This window comes from Cuculus canorus, chromosome 4, assembly GCF_017976375.1.
Source record: "Cuculus canorus isolate bCucCan1 chromosome 4, bCucCan1.pri, whole genome shotgun sequence".
In the NCBI taxonomy this organism is placed as follows: domain Eukaryota; kingdom Metazoa; phylum Chordata; class Aves; order Cuculiformes; family Cuculidae; genus Cuculus; species Cuculus canorus.
In genome coordinates, this window is record NC_071404.1 from 11052739 (window position 1) to 11074129 (window position 21391).

Sequence of the window (21391 nt, forward strand, 5' to 3'; positions counted from 1 at the left end):
AGAGTGCACTTCCATTATTTTTTGAACAGTATGATGTAAGAAATTTCTCACTGCCATTTGTACAAACAGAATAGTTGTTTACAAGTTACTAAAAAAAAAATCAACAAAAAGTAATATTTTTATTTGGTTTACAGCTTAGTATTACACTAATTTAACATTGGAATTGTCACCTTCATCAAAGCCCTACATGGATATATTTATCATGTTTTGTCATTTCCTTTAACATAGTATAGATTTTTAGAAAATATTTCTCTACAGGAAGTACTTAAAAGACAGAGATAAAAAAAAAAAAAAAAAAAAAAAGAAGAACAAGAGAAAGCATCTTTAAGCTAACTTTGTATTTACTTTGATTTGAATTACCTGGCTGGTTTTGGTGGTGATGATGCCTCTTCTGCTGAATGTACAGTCCTTTTTTTACCTCATAATTGTTCTTATGGTGTAACTTAAGTTTTGCTCAAGAGATGTACATAACTTTTCTCATGTTCCATGTGTGTCCCAAAACACCAAACTCCTTCCCAGTACAGCAAAGCTGACTGTTAAATGTAATGTGTTAGTTCCGCTATCTCCAAACCACTGAACTGTTCTTGTATGAGCTGTTTTGCTGAATGTTCTAGCATTGTTATTCCTGAAATAAAAGTAAAGCACTGCCGCGTATCTCAACCACATGCATAACTGTCTAATGGGATTTATTTACCATGTCTATCATGGTACCTGGGCTAGATAATAGGAAAAAAAGTAATTGGAAAAAAAAATCCATCATTTGTTGACTCAGCAAATGTGCACTCCATACTGTATGTTCTTTAGCAATGTAGTACTGTCAGATCCAGGAAAAAGTGCACTAGCTCTGTTATGTTTGCTCAGCTGATACCTTATCTCATGGTCTGGATCTTGATTTCTACATAAATTTGTGTGTGAAAAGTCAGAATTATGAGGATGGGCAGTTTCTCATTAACACATTTACTATGATAACACTGTCAATATGAATGCAAGATTGGTCATGAGTAGCTATAACTCTGCTTGTCATCAGCCTAATCAGGCACATTAAATTTTATACTCTCATCAAAGGAAAATAACCACTCTTGTTGAGAGCATTTATACCTTGATATTAGTTGTATTTGTGGGTTTTTATATAAAATGCTTTTCAACAGTAGGCTGTTTGTATTTTCAACGCTTTGCCCTGCTTATGGAATGGATTTCACTCTTAAGTTTCTGACAGGAATTGAAGGCCCAAGCACTCAATTAAGATGTACAAAACAGTTTTAAATCAAGTTACTTCAACAGTGATATAAGCGTGCTATGGCATATTGCAGATTGGCAGTGCCTGTGTTGAACTACACAGGCCGGCAGTCTCCTGCATGCTATGGGATTATTGGAGCGGTACCAATTACCCACTGAATTGTTTGTGGAAATACAGAAGTGCTGGCCTAAGCATGATTCCGGGACAGAGTGAAATATATTCTTGAATGTGCTTCTCCAACCTGTTCTTCAAAACATTGAATCAAGAGGTAACCTATGCCTCGGTAGCCTGTGTTTAAGAGACCTGCCCACATTCATGATGTCTGTTTTATAGACAATGTAAAAGCATGTTCCTTCTTATTCTCCTAGTGGCTGAGAAGAATTTATTGTCATCTGCTAAATTACATACAACCTTTTAAGTATTCACTGTTACTCCATTGAGATGGTGTCTTTATTTGTCTTTGTTTGATGATGGCTTTACAAAAGTGCTTGTTCTCCAATCCTGCCCGCTGTTTCTTGCCCCGTATGAATTTTACATCACTTCAGTTTTGCCAGTACAGCTGTTTGTGGGGCTGCTGTTTGCACAGGATCAGTGACGTGATATATGCAAAACCATGGGTCAGTTAATTTGAATTTGGAGAACTTAGTGATAAGGTAAGGTGCCAAAGACCTGATATCCCCAAGATCTCTTCCAGTCCCCCTGGCTTGTGGTTAATGACCCAAAGGGCTTCACCGCCAATGCAGTTCAGAAAGACCAGGAGAACAAAGAGGAGTGTGCTTGTGGGCAGGCATCGCCTTGGCACGCCTGCCCGTGAGTCAGCAGCCCTCAGGGACTGGCACAGGTCTTGCTCTAAAGCTTCAAAACAGGTCTGCAGAGGCTGACTTGGTTGTGACTTGATTAATCTTTGATAAGAGCTTATGCTCTTTTTACCGTGCTGAAGTGTCTTTCAAAGCGTGGAGAGACACATGCAATTATCACAGTGCATGCAGCATTCTAGCTATGCTGTCATCTTTTTTCATGTATCATTTGCTAAATAAAAAATTAATGATGGTCCATATGTTCCAGAGGAAGCTCTCTGCAAGCTTTATTATAATATAATCGGGGATGATATTTTTTTTACCTTAAAAGCTCACATTTTGTTACATGTTCATAATGAAACAGGGGCTTTGTGCTAAATGGAATTGCTTTTGGTACTGTAGATAGGTTTACTTTCAGAGGAATGTTTTGAGTGGTTTGTCTTTAGTTAGCACGTTAACAAAGTTAACTGGCAGAGCAGTGACTTACGTTGGCCTGACTATCCAAAGACAGGAGCTTTGTTTCTTTTGTCTATCCCTGCTCGCAATAACAGTCATGTATTAAGTCATTACTTGGAATTTCTTTTCTTAAAAGTTCCAGGAGGTTCCAGCCACGCAAATGCAGAACGGCTATTTTGTGCTTTTGAGACACAAGTTGAATTACCACTTTTTATCAGCTGCTAGTAAAACCTGTATCAGGAACTAGATACATTAAAGTCGATGGTGGTAGTGGGAGAGATCGCAAGCATTGATTTTTTTTTTTTTTTTTTTAATTAGGTGCTTAATAGAACCAATTATTTAAATACTGTGTACTGTCTCTCTTGTACCCTGCGTCCGTGCTTTTGAAGTGCAAAAACTACCCTTTGGTACAGCAACTCCAGCCTCACACGAGGAGCTGGGAAAGGCTGGGTGGTGTCCTGTTCCTGTGTTTCTTATTTTTCTACTTACAGCCTAAAATCAGGCCGAAACGCTGGGAGCATCTTCGGCAGGCGCCTGGGTGCGGTGTGGGTTTGCTGGGAAGCCCTCGAGGTGCGGGCACAGGGAGCCTCGGGAGTGATGGGGTTGCGGGTAGCTTACAGAGGGAGCTTGGGTACCACTTGCACAGTTCCCGGTTCTATCAGCCTCCCGGGGCCAGAGGAGCGCTGCCACGCACCGAGCCACGAGTGAGCGAGTGGCATCTCCTCATCCGGCCGTTCTCCCCGGTCCCGGCTCAGCCCCTCGCCGCCTCTAGGACCTGGCTCTAGGACCCAGCGCGCCCGCCTGAGCCGTGCGGGAAGGGGCGAGATCTTCTTTCTGATTGGATGAGGGCCTCTTCGCTCCCCGCGCGGCCCCGCCCCTCGCCTCGCCCGCGTGCCACCGCCTGTCTCTACGTAGGGAGCGGTGCGCGTGACACCAGGGCGGGACTGGGGCACTAAGGTGGGCGGGGCATCCAGCATAGGGGCGGGACCTTCCCAGTAATGGGAGGGGCCTTGTTGACGGGTGGAGGGAACCTCTCGTGGAGGGGCGGGGCCTCACCCGGAGGCAGGTGGGGCATTCTGCCGAGGGGCGGGCCCTCGCCCAGGGGTGGGCGGGGCGGTGGCGCGGGGGTTGCCGGGACTGATCCAAGATGGCGGTGGGGCCCTTGCGGGCTCTGCCCCCGCAGCTGCGGCAGTGACGGGCAGCGCGGCCGGCGCCGGGCGAGCGGCGAGGAGTGAGTCCGGCGGGTGGAGGAGGGAGAGGACGAGGAGAGTCGGGCTCGTGAGGAGCCTGTGAGAGGAAGAGTTCGAGGTTGGTGCCGCCGGCGCGGACATGGCCACGATGGAGAAGCTTATGAAGGCTTTCGAGTCGCTGCGGTCCTTCCAGCAGCAGCAGGGCCCGGCCGCCATCCCCGAGGAGCCACTCCAGAGACCGTAAGTGAAACCGGGCCCGCCTCGGCTACCACAGCGCCTCGGCCGCGTCCGGAGGAGGAGAGAGGGGGAGAAAGAGGGAGAGAGTGAGAGAAAGGGGGGAAGAATCATAGAACAGTTTGGTTTAGAAGGGACCTTAAAGATCATCTAGTTCCAAGCCCCCTGCCGTGGGCGGGGACACTTCCCACCAGATCAGGCTGCCCAAGGCTCCATCCAACGTGGCCTTGAGCACCTCCAGGGATGGGGCAGCCACAGCTTCCCTGGGCAACCTGTGCCAGTGCCTCACCACCCTCATAGTGAAGAAATTCTTCCTTATGTCTAGTCTAAACCTGCCCCTCTCCAGTTTATGGTCATTGCCATGGTCCTATTACTACAAACCTTTGTGAACAGTCCCTCTCCAGCTTTTTTTGTAGCCCCTTCAGGTACTGAAAGGTCGCTATAAGGTCTCCTCGGAGTCTTCTCTTCTCCAGGCTGAACAACCCCAACTCTCTCAGCCTGTCCTCGTATGGAAGGTGCTCCAGCCCTCCGATCATCTTTGTAGCCTCCTCCGGACGTGTTCCAACAGCTCCATGTCCTTATGCTGAGGATTCCAGAACTGGAAGGGGGAGAAAAGCCCTGGGGAGAAGGCAAGGGAGCCCTTCTTGCCCCCTGGAGTGGGGGGAGCCCTGCTGGGCCCCAGGATTTGGGGGGAGCCCCTCCTGCCCTGGGAGAAGGGGGAGATAGCCGCCCCAGCCCCGAGGGGGGTGCCCCTCTTGCCCCGGTCGCACCGGAGCCGCTACAGCCCGGGTAGTCGTTCCCGGGGAGTTTCCTGTCCCGGCACGGGCGGCTCCTGCCGAGGTGTCTGACGGTGTCATATGCTCGTTATTTGAGTTTATTGGAGTATCTTTCTGGGTAAACGTGGAAGTCCAGCAGTATGGGTAATGAATGGGAGAAATAGGAATGCTGTGTAGCTGTTACAGGCTGGTTTTAGGAAGGAAAACCTTATTTTCTAATACACTGCTAGAAAGAAGGCGTAACCCCTGTAAGTATAATTTAAAGCACAGAGCCTCACAAACTTAAAGTCTGAGCTCTGGTACATCTCTGGGATTGAGGAAGGGTTATGTAGGTAATTGCTCATAAGAAATTTCTTTTTAAGTCTTGTGCTGACGTTTGCTGTACAAACACCTAAGAGGAATTAGTTTAAATATTTCTGATACCCTGTTGCTTTCTTTAACACTAGGGACAAATGTATTCCATCCATGTGCTATTCAGGTTTCCCAGTTGGGAGGCATTACTGGAGGATAAGAGCAAGGGACTGTTCAGTACCAGAGTTCTGCTCATTGCATTTTCATCCTCTAAAAATTTCTTTCATTGAGCAGGTGAAAGGACACTAATGTGTTTAGGGGATAAATACATGAGTCACACTATTGCATTTTCTCCAGCTGTTGGGGAGACTGGAGGAGCAGAAAGGCTGAGGACCAGCTTTCTAAATTGGCAGTTTCATAGTGCTTTGGCAGAGCATACTGAGCAGCGGAGCAGAGCTCTTGGCCACCTGCTCCCACAAGTACGTTCTGATATGGATGCCAACTGAATTATCATGGTTGATAGTGTTTGGAGACTGCTGTCTTAAACAATCTTAATGTATTTTCACACTTTTAGGGCGTAACAGATGAAAAAACTATTCTTGTTCATGAGCTACTTCTTTTTAGATGCCTTACTGGTCTGCAAGGACTAATTGCTCTGTTATGCACATTTTTTGTGCTAGTGATTTGGTTTGGGTGCCTGAATTTATGCATACTCTATTCAAAACATTAAAGCATTGGGGTTGTAGTTGTCCTTGTTGACTTTGCTTTGTGTTTAAAAATAGGCTGTATGTTTTCAGAAGCTAATGGTATTGCAGGCCTTAAGAGCTGTACAAATTCCGTAGCAGCACTAAGCCTCATGAAAGCCCGTGAAAGAATATTGTGGCAGTCTTTGCTGAAGTTTCCTGAACTTCTAATGAAGTACCAGGTGACGTCCTGAGTGTAGTTCACAATACTGTCTGCATATTTAGTTTTTTTCTTTCTTTGTAGTGGACTGAAAAGGAAAAATTTCTCAGTGTTTTCCTTGTGTTGGAGAGAGGTGTTCATTTTCATTGTGGTTGTGTACAAACAGTACTTAATTGTTTTGTGCTTCTGTGTGGTAGCTTCCTATGGTTCTGTGTACTGTTGTAAAAGGATGCAGTAGTGAAAGAAAAATTCATTTTTGAATGCCATAGCATAAATGGTACTGGTTTGGTCTTTAACTGTTTCATTAGATATCTATTTGACATTGTCCATTAGATAACAGTTGTCCTCTTACCTAAATTAGACAAGCAAGAAGCTATCGTTCCTCAAGGTAGAGAGTAATCTCATTGCTACAGGTGGTGTTAGACTTTTTTTCTGTTGGACTTTTTTTGTTACGATAAAAGTAAAACTTAACTGCCTGCCTCTACTTTACTTTTTTCTCCTAAAATGATCTGTCTTAATCTACAACAAAACAATGCCTCTACACGATTAAAAATAATAATTAGGAAAATATGTTTTCCCTATTGGAGCAGGCAAAAATGGCCTTCTAAGTATTTTTGGTAGAAGTTGAGCATTTTTCCATCTGGTTAGTGAATAAGTCCTCCTGAGGACTGTCTGTCTTCTGCTGTGAAATGTTTTAAGATCACAGAGGTTGAGGTAGCGAAGACTTAATTGCTTGCACTACATGTTTTGAAGTTTTTCTTCACTTTATTGTAAGACAGTGACTTCTGAACTGATAAAACTGATATCCTGGGTTTTCCTTTTTTTAAATAAAATATTAATTGAATTCAAGCTCTTAAGAATTTAAGATCTTTTTCTGTTTTGAGGTATTTTAATCAGCAATAATAATGTGTTATGCTTCTGTTGTGCATTATGACCAGACATCCGTTTCTGGGCTCACCTCTTATATCTTGCCTTTTTTTTTCCCCTTCTACAAAAACTTAAGTTTACCTTTACAGCAAAAGGTGCTGGAGGAGCCCAAGTGCTTTCTAGCAATACACATTTTTCTGTACTTAGGAATTTTTCTGGGGTTTTTTTGTGTTTGGCTGAAGCTGTGATTGTAGATTGGTTTCATCAGTACTATTTGTAGAGATATCATGATTTTTTTTGCTTAACTGAAGAGCACGTGGACTGCGTGGATAATACCTACTGCCCTGCTTGTTAGTAGTGGTTCCTAGATGGTTTTTTTTTTGAGTTACTGTTTCTAGGTTGTGTTGTAGACCTTTTCTAGTCCACTTGACTCTTCATTATCTGTGTTACTAGACATTGTGTGAGGCGGCCACCACATTTTGGCTTAGTTTATTTCTTGATCCACACCTATTTCTTTTTATTATTATTGAGTTTCCCATTGGTGTTCTCAAGATTAATAATGTCAAGCCATTTGTGTTGGTCGTTTTTCTTAATGCTGGTTCAGCTTTAGAGCTTCTGTACTCTTTTTACTTTTCCTTAATTCCAAGGCCTGATAAATATTATGATTAGTGAGCAGCATCTCTTTGAAGCTAGCTCGTCAGGACTCAGAGTGTAAAATTATATGGTCCTGCTAGTTCTCTTATATTGTTAATCTTCTTGGCTAGAGATCGTCTGTAGAAGCATGCAGTTTAAACTCCACTGCCTGCGAGATGAAGCTCTCCTGTAGGTAACTGCTACTTCTGATATCTCCCGCCTTCTGTTATTCATCAAACTGAAATGGCTTTCCACGTGGTCTTTCTTCTAGGAAATATGTAATGCTGCTGTTGTCCCCCAGGTCTGCTGGTCAGCAGACTTTATAATACTCCTGAATAGAGCTTTTTTTCTTTATTTCTCTTGTTGATTTGTTTTGGTTTTTTTGTTTGTATGTTTTGATGGTTTTGGTTTGTTTTCTTTAAAGGAAACCTCAAGTGTTCTGTCTCTGGATACTATTCCATTGTCCTTTTCCTTCTGTAGGCACAGGAAATGCGTGTCCACATGACGTACATTAAGAGTTTGTCTTCCCCCTTTTCTTTCATTCCTTCAAAGGCTGATTATTGAAAGTTAAATAACCAAATGCCTGATGAAATACTGAGGACAGCAAACTGTTAAATGCCTGTTCTTCTTTCCGTTTGGATAGTAACTGATAGAAACTAGATGTGCAGACCAATTGTTATTTCAGTTTAAACGGTAACTTGTTACCTTGTTCCTTCTAAGTTTTCACATTAAATTTTCTCTAGTCAGGTCTTCTAAAATTTTTAAGGTAATTTCACTGTGGTGGTAGACCCAGTATTAGATGAGCTCTGTTTACAGAAATCTGCTAAAGAGATCTATCGGTACTAGTGTGAGTAGTATTGAACACTGCTGCCTGCCTTGCTCGGGACTGTAGTATGTGTATAAAGAACTTTATTCTGAGAGCAGTCTTGTTCAACAGTGTCTTTAACGTGTTTTGTGCCTGAAGTAGTGAGCTTGTCAGCAAGTTCAGATGTGCCTGCTCTGTTGTTGGGTTGAATACATACTGAAAATGCTGCTCATGGGAGATGAGAGCAGTGCTTGATAGATTTATCATAAAAGTTGAAAAGATTTATTCTTTTTCTCAGGTGCATCTTTATGCCAATGGTGCTTAAGTTGCAAAATAAGTTGGACATTACAGGTGATTTGAAAGTGCTGTGAAAGACACTGTGGTGCTTTTTCAAGATAGAGGAAAAGACATTGTGTATCTTGATCAAAATTCTGCCATTTGCTTAAGAACACAAGCCAAAGAAGAGATCCTCTTTGAGGAATGATGAAGCTTACCTTAACAACGTACTGCCAAATTGTAATGAAAGAATGGTTTTGTTCAGAACTATTCCTTTAACTTTCAGAAAGGGAAAGTGTTTCTGAAATGCGACGAGAGAATCCTTGAGAGTTAAATTGAAATCTTGGGAGCAAACACTTTTCAACTCCCACTTCCAAGCTGATGGAAGGAAAAGGATGAGAGTACTTGCAAAGAATGACTTTTTTTAAAAAAGTGTACTATTACTTGAGCTAAAGCTCTTAAATATTGCAACTTCATTCTTCAAAACTTCTGTCTAACAATGTATTTTGAGTTAGCTTAATTTAATGTGCTTATTGGCTGTTTGCTGTTGGTCCTTAATGTGTTAACTCTATTAATGTAACTGAAGACTGTTCACATAGTTCTCCAGCTTCCAGTTCAGAAATGCTATTTTGCTATTTGATGGTTTTGCTTCTTTTATTTAAGACAGAAAGTTAAACTCTAAAAATACAGATCAGTTTTCACTTGGAAAACAAAAGGGAAGACTCTCTGTGAGTGGATGTAGAAGTACGCAGGAGAGTTACCTTTGGGTGTGCATTTTGGCTTCAGTATTGCTGCTGGTTAATTATTTAGAGGTGATATTTTCTTTCCTGGAAGTGATTCTGTGTCAGTGAAGTTAAGACCAGGGGACACCGTATACAATGAAATAAAATCTCATAGTCATAGATGTGAATGTCTTTCACTCTGTTTTTTTTCAATTCCTTTGTTGAGGGTGGGGTAGTGAAGAAACTGCAGTTCTAGACTCAGCTGTAAAGGGTTATAGGAGCTTATATCATGTTGAAGTGAATGCTAAACAAATTTTGAGAGGTATAAACTTTTTGTGTCATGCTCTGCATCTCTTTAGAGATGCATTCTTTGATTCTGTGCATTTTATTCTTTGTTTTCACCAATTTGAGGCAAGTTGACTAAGCTTGGCCTTTCCTGGATGATAGCGAGTGTTACTGTAGGGACGTTACTCTTGATGAGCATAGACTGTGCCTAGAACTTTGATATTTTTATAATTACAGAACCATTGGCAGGATGCCTTGGCATCCTTTCCAAATCAGATACAAAATGGTTGATATAATAGAACTCTTAAGTTTCAGGAACTTGCTAAACAGAAGAAGTCTGTATAATCATTAGACGCTACTCTAGCTAGAGTTTTAAATTGTCACTGCTCACTTCTGAAGTCTCATCTCAGACTCTATTGTTTTGTTGTTCTTTTAGAAAGAAAGAACTTTCAACTACCAAGAAAGATCGAGTGAATCATTGCCTAACGATATGTGAAAACATAGTTGCTCAGTCTTTAAGGTAAGACAATGTCTTTAATTTATTCCAGTAATGTGAATAGCTACTTTGGAGTGTTGGTTATTTGGAGGCTTCCCAATAATTGCTGATTTTAAATGCTCAGCTTCTGTTTAAAACTGAAACGGCACAATTCTATTATTTTTCCAGCTCAAAATCTAAGAAGTAATTTTGTTTAAGCATTATCCTTGTACCTCAGATAGAGAAACGGAGGTAGGGAGCTCAAATACCTTGCCAGATTATGTAGGAAAGATCAGGGAAATGATCTCTCAATTCCTGATAAATTACTTTAATCCACTAGATACCTTCTCCTCTTGTATAACTGTGTATCGAATATGTGTAGTTGGGTTCTGGAGTGCCCTCAAAAATAGCAGTGGTGTTCATTTTCGTAGTGCACATTGTAATTTTCTAATGTTTGTTTATTTAGAAATTCTCCAGAATTTCAGAAACTGCTGGGGATCGCTATGGAACTCTTCCTGCTTTGCAGTGAAGATGCAGAATCTGATGTCCGAATGGTTGCTGATGAATGCCTTAACAAAGTTATTAAAGTAAGGGTTTTTATATACAGTACTGCCAGATTTTACAGCTTAACCTGCAGTGTCCTGTATGAATTCACACTTAGGTAGCAACTGCAGTTGCTTTTCTTATTGTTGATAATATTTTGTAATGTAAGAAGTTAAGTTTAAGTGTCTATACTGAATTCTGTATGTGCTTTTAAGAGGGCTTTTTATGTCCAGATGGAGATATTTGATTTATCTTCTGTTGTTCATTATTCTAATATCTGCTCTTCTTAATTAGTTCATTAACTTTGTTCTCTTCAGTTTAACCAAAACAAGAATGTAGGCTTTTCTAAAACAATCTTGTTGGATAGGAAGAATACTCTGTTCATGTTCTGGAAGCATAAAGACACTGAACATGAGGGAGTGTAAAAAATATCATTACAAAGCTGACTGAAAGATGTAGTGGCTCTTCATTCCAGCCATGCTGTAATTCAGGTAGTGTGATTTGCTGAGAGTTGGAGGAGGAGCTTTTAGGCAATAATTAGGAAAATATGGCGTTCTGGAGGTGGTTTATTATAATAATGATTATTATTAATAGTATATAAAATTATCATTAATTATAATATTATTTATAATATATAAATAATAATATTTATATAAGAATATAATTATTATTATACTAGAATGATCCCGATCCAGAATGAAGGGCTTGTTGGCGAACAGTAGGTGAGCGTTCACATGAGGTCAGGCAAGGTCTAAATTTTAATTTGAAGTATCTTAAAATACAGCTCACAGCAATACTTCCAGAGGTTCTACTTCCAGGAAAGGTTTACCTTCACCTGCCCTTTCTTCCTTTTTCTCCCTCTCCCTCCGTTTTCTGAAATACTTGACCTTTGAGTTAATGTAATGTACCCGCATAATTAATGTAGTTGATGCAAAGTTTAAGTACTTTAGAAATATGCAAACAATACTTTTCATAGCATCATAGAATGGTTTGGGCTGGAAGGGGTCTTAAAGATCATCCAGTTCCAACGCCCCTGTCATGTGCAGAGACATCTCTCACTAGAACTGAATTTGAATTTTTTTCCAAGTCTTTGTAGGGAGTTTGTTTTGTTGTAAAGATTAAAGTGATTTTACATGGTGGAGTCTTCTGCCAGTTGTTAAGCTTGCCGAGTTGGTTACAGCTATGAAATAGTCATAGTTTTGATATTCCAACCACATGAATATATCTGACTGTTGTCAAAGCTGGTTATATGATTTGTATTCTGTTTCCATATCTTTATCCTGTGTGGAAGCATCTTAGTCTTGAGGCAGGTGCTGTCTCATGTATAAAAGCAGAGACAGAAAGATGTGCAGTTTTATTTTTGGTCATGCATGGGTGCTTGTGATGAGTGGATCAGAAGCATTGGGTCCCTAAACCTGCATATTGGTCAATGTTTGGCTTTTTCAGTACGTCAGGCATTTTAGAGACTTAATTCTGTTGCTAGAAATATGCTTTATATTTTCTCTCTAAAGATAAGAATATAGACGTAAGCATTACTGCTGTAACTGCATGTCCATCTGGAGTTTATGTCCATTAGTATAGTTAAAATGCTAGCTCTTCTGTGTGGACAAGGCTGTAAACTGATACAGCAAGTAAGTGTAAATGCATACTCTGTAGGTCATCTTTAAGTATCACTACACTCACCTGTCAGAACCTCACAGACATTACAAATGGCTCAAAGTTTAGATTGCTTTGGTGATACCTTCATTTAAAATTAAAAATACCAAGCTGGGAGTTTCCAGTTTTCTGCAGGTTGCTGCAGCTGTCTTGTTTCTGAAGCTGACATATGATGTTGTGGTATTCTCTGTGCTAATGATGCTGGTTGGAATGTTCACAAAGATTAGTGCACAGTTTGTCTCAGTAATTTGGATTTATTATTTTTAGCAATTTAGAGTTGACTGTGCTTATATTTTTTTCTGATTTGAATGACTTTTTAGTTTCTAGCCTTCTGAAAATATAGCTATACACTAGTAAAACAAGTTGCTCCATTTAGTGTATTGTACGGAGAACTTAACCTTGAAGCCAAAATAGTAACTGGTGCCTTTTTGTCTTGCTTGATATCCTTATATATAAGGGAAGTGAACTTCCCTTAAAAATTAAGTTTTGTGAATAAATGAGATTAATCCCTTCCTCCTGTCATATAATCACCTGCGGTTAATAGTTTGGGTGCCTATGACAATATAGAGATACAAGCCAGTTAAGACTTTTCTGGGGAAGATAATATGATTTTACTGTAATGACTAGTATAAGTTGGGGGAATGAAGTTTTGAGGCATACAATTCTAGGCTAGGATAATCATGCTCTGGAGGATCCAGACACTTCGCTGACCATTCTTAGGCAGTTGTGATCTCTACATCAGTGTATGCCATGTAAGAGTAACCTTGTGGGCTTAATGGTTGGTGGTTGAGGAGGCAGATAGAAAACTAGAAATTATTCAATTATTGGGCAAGGAATAAAGAATGAAATACTAAACATTATAGCACTATATAAATCAATAATGTAGACACTTGCACATTTTATGAAGCTCTCTTTCTCTGAGGAAGTGGTAGTGGAAATACTCATAAATAGTACTATAAAAATAGTACTAGGAAAAAAATGGAAGAGAAAGGGTGATCATATGTATACAGAATATTCGGTAGGAGGCGATTATTTATGGCAAAACTATTTTAATATATTTTCTTCTCTTCCATTTTAAAGGCGGAAGGAGGAAAAGAACTGACAGTTCAAACTATAGTGTGTGCTCTCTTGCACTGTGCTTGATTAGATCCTGGGGTGCAATACTACTGGTGTCCAGAACACCTTGTGATAAATAGATGCAGAAAATAGGCTAATTCACAAAAGAAGGGTTTTTCAAGGGCTTTTAGAGGTAATGGTTCAAATACATCTTCAGTTTAAGAAATCATAGGAAGCTACTTGATGGTGGGGATGTATAGCAGAGAATACTTCTCGCTGCTTTTGAATACTATTTTTGTGGTTTTATATTTGACTCATGACTTTCTATTCCTGGCAATTGCCAGAAAGCACGTTATGTTGGCTCTGCTTGTAGTCTGATCCCATATGGCCTTTTTTAGGTAGGATGGGTAAAGCAGTCAATGTTGACTGCAAATAACTGTTTGTGGAATTTGTCCACGTTGCTGGTTTGTGCTCGTGTAAAAGGTGTCTCACTTCAGTATTTATCACTTTCTTGGTTATACATCCAATATAGGGGCAGTTCTGTGCCTTTTTTTGGAGCTGTTTTGTTGCAAGTGTAACATTAGTTCTATGAAGTGGCCTCCCCTCTGATACAGTACGTTCTCAATGCATTTTATTGCAGGCTTTGATGGATTCCAATCTTCCTAGGTTGCAATTGGAACTATATAAAGAAATTAAAAAGGTGAGTTTTTCTTTCATGTCCTTTTGAAATGTGATTTTTAGTAAGTGCGTTAGCATATTGCAGCGTGGCATTAGTGTAAATAAATAGTTCATGTCTTTTCAGATCAAAGTCAAAGCTTCACTTCAGAAGTTTATATGACTGCTCAATATGTTCTACCCAGTTCTTCACTGTTGGCCCCATTGTTTAGATTTAACCACTCCTGAAAGCTTATCTGGCAGAAAATGTGTGAGCATTTGGTGTGAACAGCAGTCTGAGTTAACCTTAGTGACTCTGCACCAGAATGAATAAGGCATGTTCATGATATTTGCTCAGCTGACTGTGCTGGAAAAATAACTTCAAGCAAAAAGGTGGTGAAAAGTAGGTAAAGGACAGTGACATTCTTAATTTGACATAACTTCTTGGAGGAATCATTTGACCAAGACCTGAAGTGACTTGATACAAGTTTTAACTGCTTTGTTTTGCGAATGTGTGATATGTACTCGCCGCTTTTGTGAGCAGCACAAGTTAAAATACTGAAGCATCTCTCTTTGGACCAAAAGTTATAATTTAATTATGTCTACCAGAAGAATTTTAGTAATAGCCTTTTTTTAAGTGTGACTATGAAGGAAACATACTGTTTTCAGGACAGTATCGCTGAAATTGTCTCTTGCACCTATAAACATAGAGCAAGGATTGTATACAGAGAATATAGGTGCTATTTGTGGGACAATAAGGCTGTTTCCTTTTGTTATATTTGTTTGGGAATGACAGAACTCTAGAAAATAGAATAAATAACAAAAGCAATGTGGATAGCTTTTCCAGGAAATATTTTGTAGGAAATATTTTGTTGTTCAGGTGACATGTGCTCCTTGAATAGCTGCTCTCTGATTCATGACGGAGGCAAGAAATAGGTAGCAGGCTTATTGGAAGCACCCAGATGACTGAATTTTGTTTGTGCATCAGTTGGATCACTTTAGGAGCCATGCCAGAATCTGTTGTTTGGCTCTGAACCTGGAAGATGTACAATTTGTTATTCAGAAGTAAGTGTTGGGTTTTTTTTGCCATTTGTCATGCTAACAAGACCATGAGCCTTTGATATCCCAGCTAAAGAAAATAAGAAAGAAATGAGAGTTTTCAAACATATCAGCTGTACCTTCAGAGGGACTTGATTTGAGAAGCATTTTGCTTAGGTTCTGACTACATTAGGTACACAATTTCTCCTAGACATCTATTGACTTCCATAGTTTTCTGTACTTTTAGCAATACTGAGGAGGTTTACTATATCCATAGGCACTGGATCTAAAGGAATTCTGACTTCAGTCAGATGTGCAACTGAAGGTGTCGGTATAGACACACAGGTACTAAACTTCAGGATGCAAGTCATTATGAAGGGATATGCATCAATATGTGATTTTAGGGTTTTTTTGTTTTTGCTACACTCAGCATCTGAAGATTATTTATTTGCATCCTCCACTGCTGTCAATTTTGTGTTGCATTTATATCTCTGCAAGTATTGCAGTGTTTTTCAGTCTCATATAATCAGTGTTTCTTTGTTGGCTGATGACTTTCTCTGTGGTATTTTAAGCTGATTTCAGCAGAATGGAGATCTCAGACATTTCCTTCTCTTTCTTAGTGTTCCTCACAACTCGTTTTGGGTCACTCAGAGAATTCCTTATACTAGCTAGAAAAATGAAGGCAGTCATGGAGCTTACTTGACTTCCTTTTGACTAAAGGAAATTAATGGCTTCCAGGCACCTTATGGTTTTTATCTGTTTATGTAAAATGGCTTAAACCTATATGCTATTGTGTATTATAGGTATTTTAGGAAATAGTTTTGCTTGATGAGATGTAACAAATGTGTACTTTGTCTAGAATGGTGCTTCCAGAAGTCTGCGTGCTGCACTCTGGAGATTTGCTGAGCTTGCTCATCTAGTTCGACCTCAAAAATGCAGGTAAACACATCCTAGTAATGAACTTTCCGAAGAACATTTAAGAAAATATAACTGTTAACAAAATATTACTCTTCTCAAGTTTTAAATATATGATTGGGAGGTTATGAGACTTTGTATCACATTCTACTCTCTGAAGTAGCTGTGTTTGGTCAGCTGCTTTTCTTTCAGCAGAGTTTCGGTTCTCTGTGACTCTGAAGGAAGGCAGGGGGGAGACTTGTGAAGACGATGATTTATATTTATTTTAGGTATATTCTTCTCTTCAGTTAATGGTTGCAAATTGTATACTGAAGATTGTCTTTCTTTGCCCCTATATTTTATGTAGCTAATGGGTCAATATTTTTGTAATACAGCAATACCACAGAATTGGGGTGTGAATAAAAAATGTTAAGATGGGTACTGATCTCAAATTAGTTTTTCTCCTTTGCTATGCTTAGGCCATACTTAGTGAACCTTTTGCCCTGTTTAACACGAATAAGTAAGAGACCTGAAGAATCGGTACAAGAGACGCTAGCTGCGGCGATACCAAAAATCATGGCAGCGTTTGGCAATTTTGCAAACGACAATGAGATTAAGGTATCTTTCTTTACCCTACCAGTGCTTCCTATTATATCTCAAAGCACAGTAACTTCTCGGCATTATCAATTGGCTGTTACAGAAAGTAGTTTTACCTAAGGCAAAAGTTGCCCTTACTTGTGCTTTCAGTAAGATTTTGAATCAATGAAAAATACATTTGCTGACTTCTTAATTCACATATGTCTTCTTTCTCATAAAAAAATTATGTAAAATATCTTTGGTTGTAGGTTTTATTGAAGGCTTTCATAGCTAATCTTAAATCCAGTTCCCCTACTATCCGTCGAACGGCTGCAGGATCAGCAGTAAGCATCTGTCAACACTCGCGAAGAACGCAATACTTTTATGCCTGGTTGTTGAACGTACTTTTAGGTAAGACTGGGGAGGGGGCAATAAATTTGCTTTGGGTATAAGTAACACGAATTTTTTTTTCCATGTAAGATACTTTTCAAATGTGAGAGGCTTTCAGGCAAAGCAAGGATACTTAGACTACCAGTTACATTGCTAATGCTTTCTCTGTTTTGTATTGAATTAGATGAAGTCACTGACTCAAGACTCAAGATCTTGATATATCTCTGTGCGTGCGGCAAAGATAATTCAGTAATGTTGAAAAAAACCAGCCAAAACTAGGGAGTGGCCTGTTAGAAAATGAGGAAGTCTTGGGATTCTGGAAGAACTTGCTCAGGAGTCTGTGAAGATTCCATTTTTCAGTAGCTCTGTTGTTAGTGCAGCAGATCTAAGGTGGAGGATACGACTGCTGTGTTTTGGGTAGTGAACAGATACCCTGTAACCATTTTTAGAGGTAGTAGATTCTTTATTGAAAACCTAACTTAGACCAGAACTGGAATGCTTTTATTTAAAAGCACACAACTTTGTCAGGGATTGCTTCCATATTTCTTCATGTGGGAAGTCTGCATGGTCTTTGGAGTGTTTTGCAACTCATGATGAGATACCTTTCTGGATTGTAGGCAAAACTTTTGCCTCAGGTTTGTTACTGGGGATTCTTTTCTATGTAGACTATATTGCAAAAGGAGAGGTAAGGAAGACCAACAGATATGTAAAGCATTATCTTGTTAACCTTGCTGTTTTCAAGAACAAGTGAAGAATTCAAATGCCACGTAGTGACTTCCTCACTGTGTGATTTTGAAGTGGTGTACCTCTGTGCACACACTGTTCTTTCCTGCCTCAGAGGATATGTTTTATTATGTCCTGTCAACAGTACTGAAATCCGGCAGAAACACTGATAGGAACTCCATGAATTGATTCTGATTTTGTTCTTCTCTGCGTGAAACGTTCTGTTTTCTTACATAATTATATTTGTTGTTCATATGTTTTGGGTTTGGCTCTGTGATTAGCAGTTAGGTATATGGAACAAGGTTCCTTGAAAGAAGAGGCAAGACTGCAGATGTCCTTCATAGTAGCAGATGTGTGTGAGGGAATTGCATTTGGCCTCAATTGAGCTGCCACATGGAGAGAGGAGCCAGGTGAGGAGAGCAAGAGAATCTAGATTGCTTGCTGAAAGCACTGAGTATTATGAAAAGGAAATTTTTTTGTGTTTTTATTAGGTGAAAAGAGGTAGAGAACAGGGGAAGTGAAACAGGGTCCTGTGAACATTCTTCCACATTGCTTAAGTCATTGTCTGGAATATTAAATAATGCATGTATTCCAATGGTTCTACATTTAGAAAGCATTCTTAAGTCGTTCTTCATTGTTTTAAGTGTTGGACTATATGAAATAGCATTTGTAATGAAACTAACCACTGTCAATAAGTGATTTGGCTGCTTCTTTTCTACCCCAGGCTTGTTGGTTCCTGTAGAAGGTGATCACCCTACTCTCTTAATTCTGGGTGTTTTACTTACACTAAGGTATCTCATACCTTTATTGCAACAACAAGTAAAGGATACCAGCCTGAAAGGCAGTTTTGGTGTAACAAGAAAAGAAACAGAGATCGCACCTTCACCAGAGCAACTTATACAGGTAAAATATGGATAATAACCCTCACTTGAAGAATATAGTAGTAAGGAAGGAAAAGAAATCTTGCATATATTACGATACGGCATTAGTTTGATGTTCAACATTCTGAATTCTTTTCTCAAATTCCTTTTGAACTTGGTAAATGCTAGTTGTTCTGTGACTGTAATTACTATTAATGTTCCTGACTAGAAACCCCAGAACAATTCATCAACAACATTTGTTAGGTGTTTCCAAAGGAGCTAAAGAACTTTATAATCTTTATGGTTTTCTTTGATGTGATTTTTTTCCTCCCATAACAATAGAGACAACAGATTTCTACCAAAAAGGCAGTTGAAAGGCTACAACTAATTGACATTTTCCCCTTGGAAGAGTGTAGCGAAGATAAGATGTTGCCAATGTCAGTCATTTTCAGTGCATGACTCAAATTAAATGTGATATATGAGAAGAAATCTAGTATGCTCTGTCTCCATAGAGACTTACTCCTGTACTTCATTGGGGTTTAGGTTTATGAACTGACTCTGCATTACACCCAGCATCAGGACCATAATGTTGTGACTGGAGCTTTAGAATTGCTACAACAGCTCTTTAGAACGCCACCACCTGAACTTCTCCATGCCCTGACCGCTGCAGGGGGCATTACACAGGTCAGTGTATCCAAAGATGACTCTGCGAGCAGGAACCGCAGTGGGAGCATAGTGGAACTTATAGGTAAGTTGTATTTTTGGTAATTTGAGTAACAGGAGATGAACATACATCTTATTCTTAGATGTATATCTAAGCTTTATTTCTCAGTGTTAGCCATAAATATGAAGGATAAAATGAAATGTATAAAATTATGCATGACTGTTTCCCCCCACCAGATACAGTAGAAGGTTTTTTCTCTCCTTTAAGTGGGTTTACATTCATTGGGTAATGACAAACTCTGAATACTTTTTTACAGTTTGGGTTGATGGGTGGTTTTGGTTGCACAGAGCAGGTTGACTGTAGTGACAGATTTCTCCCCCCTCCCCAAATTACTGTTATTCGTACCAGGCATCTGACATCTGTGATTAATGACAAGCTGATCTAATCAGAATTTATATCAACTGATAGCTCCTTGCTGAATACCAAACCCAGCATGGAATTAAAGCATGACTTAAGTTTGTCCATAACTTCTAAAATCAGTTATCAGTGTTCTGGTCTGTGAAGTGCATGTTCTTAAAATTGTCTCTTAATTGCTACTTACCTGTTTCAAAACAATCAGTCTCCAATTGCATTTCCATAAGGACTTCTGTATTGAACTAACAGATCATTCTAATATTGCTGCTATTTGAAGGCGATTCATTAGCTGGAAATGATCATAGCAGTGAAATATAAAGCATATATTTTTTTAAAAACAAACTTTTCACAAGTGGCATATAACAATAAAAAGTCATTTGACGGCAAATGATCTAGAAAACCTTGGACTTCAAAAGCAAAAATTTGCTAGATCTTCCTGGCTTTGGGCTTTTTTTTTTTTTCCCCAATTGTGGCTATTAGAATTCCTTCCTGATTTCAGCAGCTCTGTCCTTGCCCTGATGTGTTACTTTCTGTGATTTGCAGCTGGAGGGGGGTCTTCATGCAGCCCTGTTCTTACGAGAAAGCATAAAGGTGATTATTTTCAAAACCAAATCTTTAACTGCATTCCCGTCTGATTTTTTTTTATTTTTTTTATTTTTCCTCTTCACCCTCCCCACTTCATTGCCTTGCTGAACTTCGGTCTTCATTCACAATTGCCTTGTGTTATCAGCTGAGCTCAATCACTGTAAATCTTAAAATAATTCTGATGCAATTTCTGATGTTGCAATCAACGTATTCTAAAATTATTCAAAGAAGTACCATTCTTATTTTTGCTGTAGTTCAGTGGCAAAATTATGGTGATAAATATTGATGCATTTTTCATGTTAAAGAGCACATCTAGAAATAATCTCTCTGAACAGGGCATTCTTAATTTGACGGTAATACTTAACTATTTTGTGAGTTATATCAAAGATTAACCTTCTTGGTTTTGTTAGGCCTGTTTTCTTTTTATTTCAATAATGCATGTGTATGTTTGCCTGCTTTGACATGATGCTTTTTTAGTTCTTTTTCTGTTCTTTATGATAAATGTTATTCATTTTGTGTCTTTCTGTGTGTATTTTAATTTCTTTCTTCAATAGCTAGTTCACTTAGCAGAGTTATAAATAATACAATTTTCTCTGAAGTATTTTTTCTCATTTTGTGCATGAAAGCACTCATTTATATGTTTAGACTTTGCTTAAAACAAATCTCATCAGTACTAGAATCGCTTTAGGTACAACTGTGTAATAGATTCATGGCCTCTTTTCAGTGACCAAAATGTTGCTAGTGCAGGGGAACCGTGTATGAGTGTAGTGCAGTCAGTGCAACCGTAGTAAGCAGTGACGTGTAATATGGAAAAGTAAAACTTCCAGGCAAAAAAGCTTCAGACTAAATAAGATTATACAAACTTTAAGGACCATTATAACAACTAGCTTACACATTTCCAAATATATCCTTCCATTTTTGCATGTAAGGAATTTCATAATGCTTGAAGACTATACATATATGGTTTAAGAACATACCTACGTGTGCAATAGTGGTTAGAACTGAATGAAGTAATGCTTCTGGATGCAGTGGTAATTTCTAGTTTAGGAACAGCAGAACGAAAGAAAGCATGTTCTGAAAGTAGATATTGCTGCAGCTTCCAAAGATGAGAGAGAATGTAATAAATCCAGACAAAACACATAACACTTCAAAATTAAAAATGGTAAATCTTCATTTTGATACACTGAATTGTTAGTCTTCAGTGTAACTTTGAAGTATTAATAGTGTAAATTCAGTTAAAGTACTTGTTAGAGCATTAACCTTTCCTTCATTCGGTGTGGAAGCATGTTAGAGTCATCAGCTTCTATCCTCTTTCAAGGTTATGGTATGAAGATTTTATAGTCAAAAAATGACATAAATGAATTTGAAGAAATATCTTCACAATTTTGTGT

General features: G+C 39.1%; 1 protein-coding gene across 2 annotated transcripts in view; it reads left to right on the top strand.

The window, feature by feature from the left end:
• Positions 1 to 3627: 3627 nt before the first annotated feature.
• Positions 3628 to 21391, top strand: part of HTT (huntingtin) — a 78848-nt gene continuing 61084 nt past the window's right edge. Inside the window, exons 1-10 of one of the 2 annotated variants that reach the window (XM_054064541.1) lie at positions 3628 to 3920; positions 9909 to 9992; positions 10414 to 10534; positions 13843 to 13902; positions 15754 to 15833; positions 16268 to 16406; positions 16634 to 16775; positions 18202 to 18380; positions 18881 to 19085; positions 19959 to 20006. In XM_054064541.1, coding sequence (XP_053920516.1) covers positions 3820 to 3920; positions 9909 to 9992; positions 10414 to 10534; positions 13843 to 13902; positions 15754 to 15833; positions 16268 to 16406; positions 16634 to 16775; positions 18202 to 18380; positions 18881 to 19085; positions 19959 to 20006 — 1159 coding nt within the window. In that variant the 5' untranslated portion in view covers positions 3628 to 3819. The remainder of the gene's footprint in view (positions 3921 to 9908; positions 9993 to 10413; positions 10535 to 13842; positions 13903 to 15753; positions 15834 to 16267; positions 16407 to 16633; positions 16776 to 18201; positions 18381 to 18880; positions 19086 to 19958; positions 20007 to 21391) is intronic. The other variant, XM_054064542.1, reaches the window with a different exon arrangement.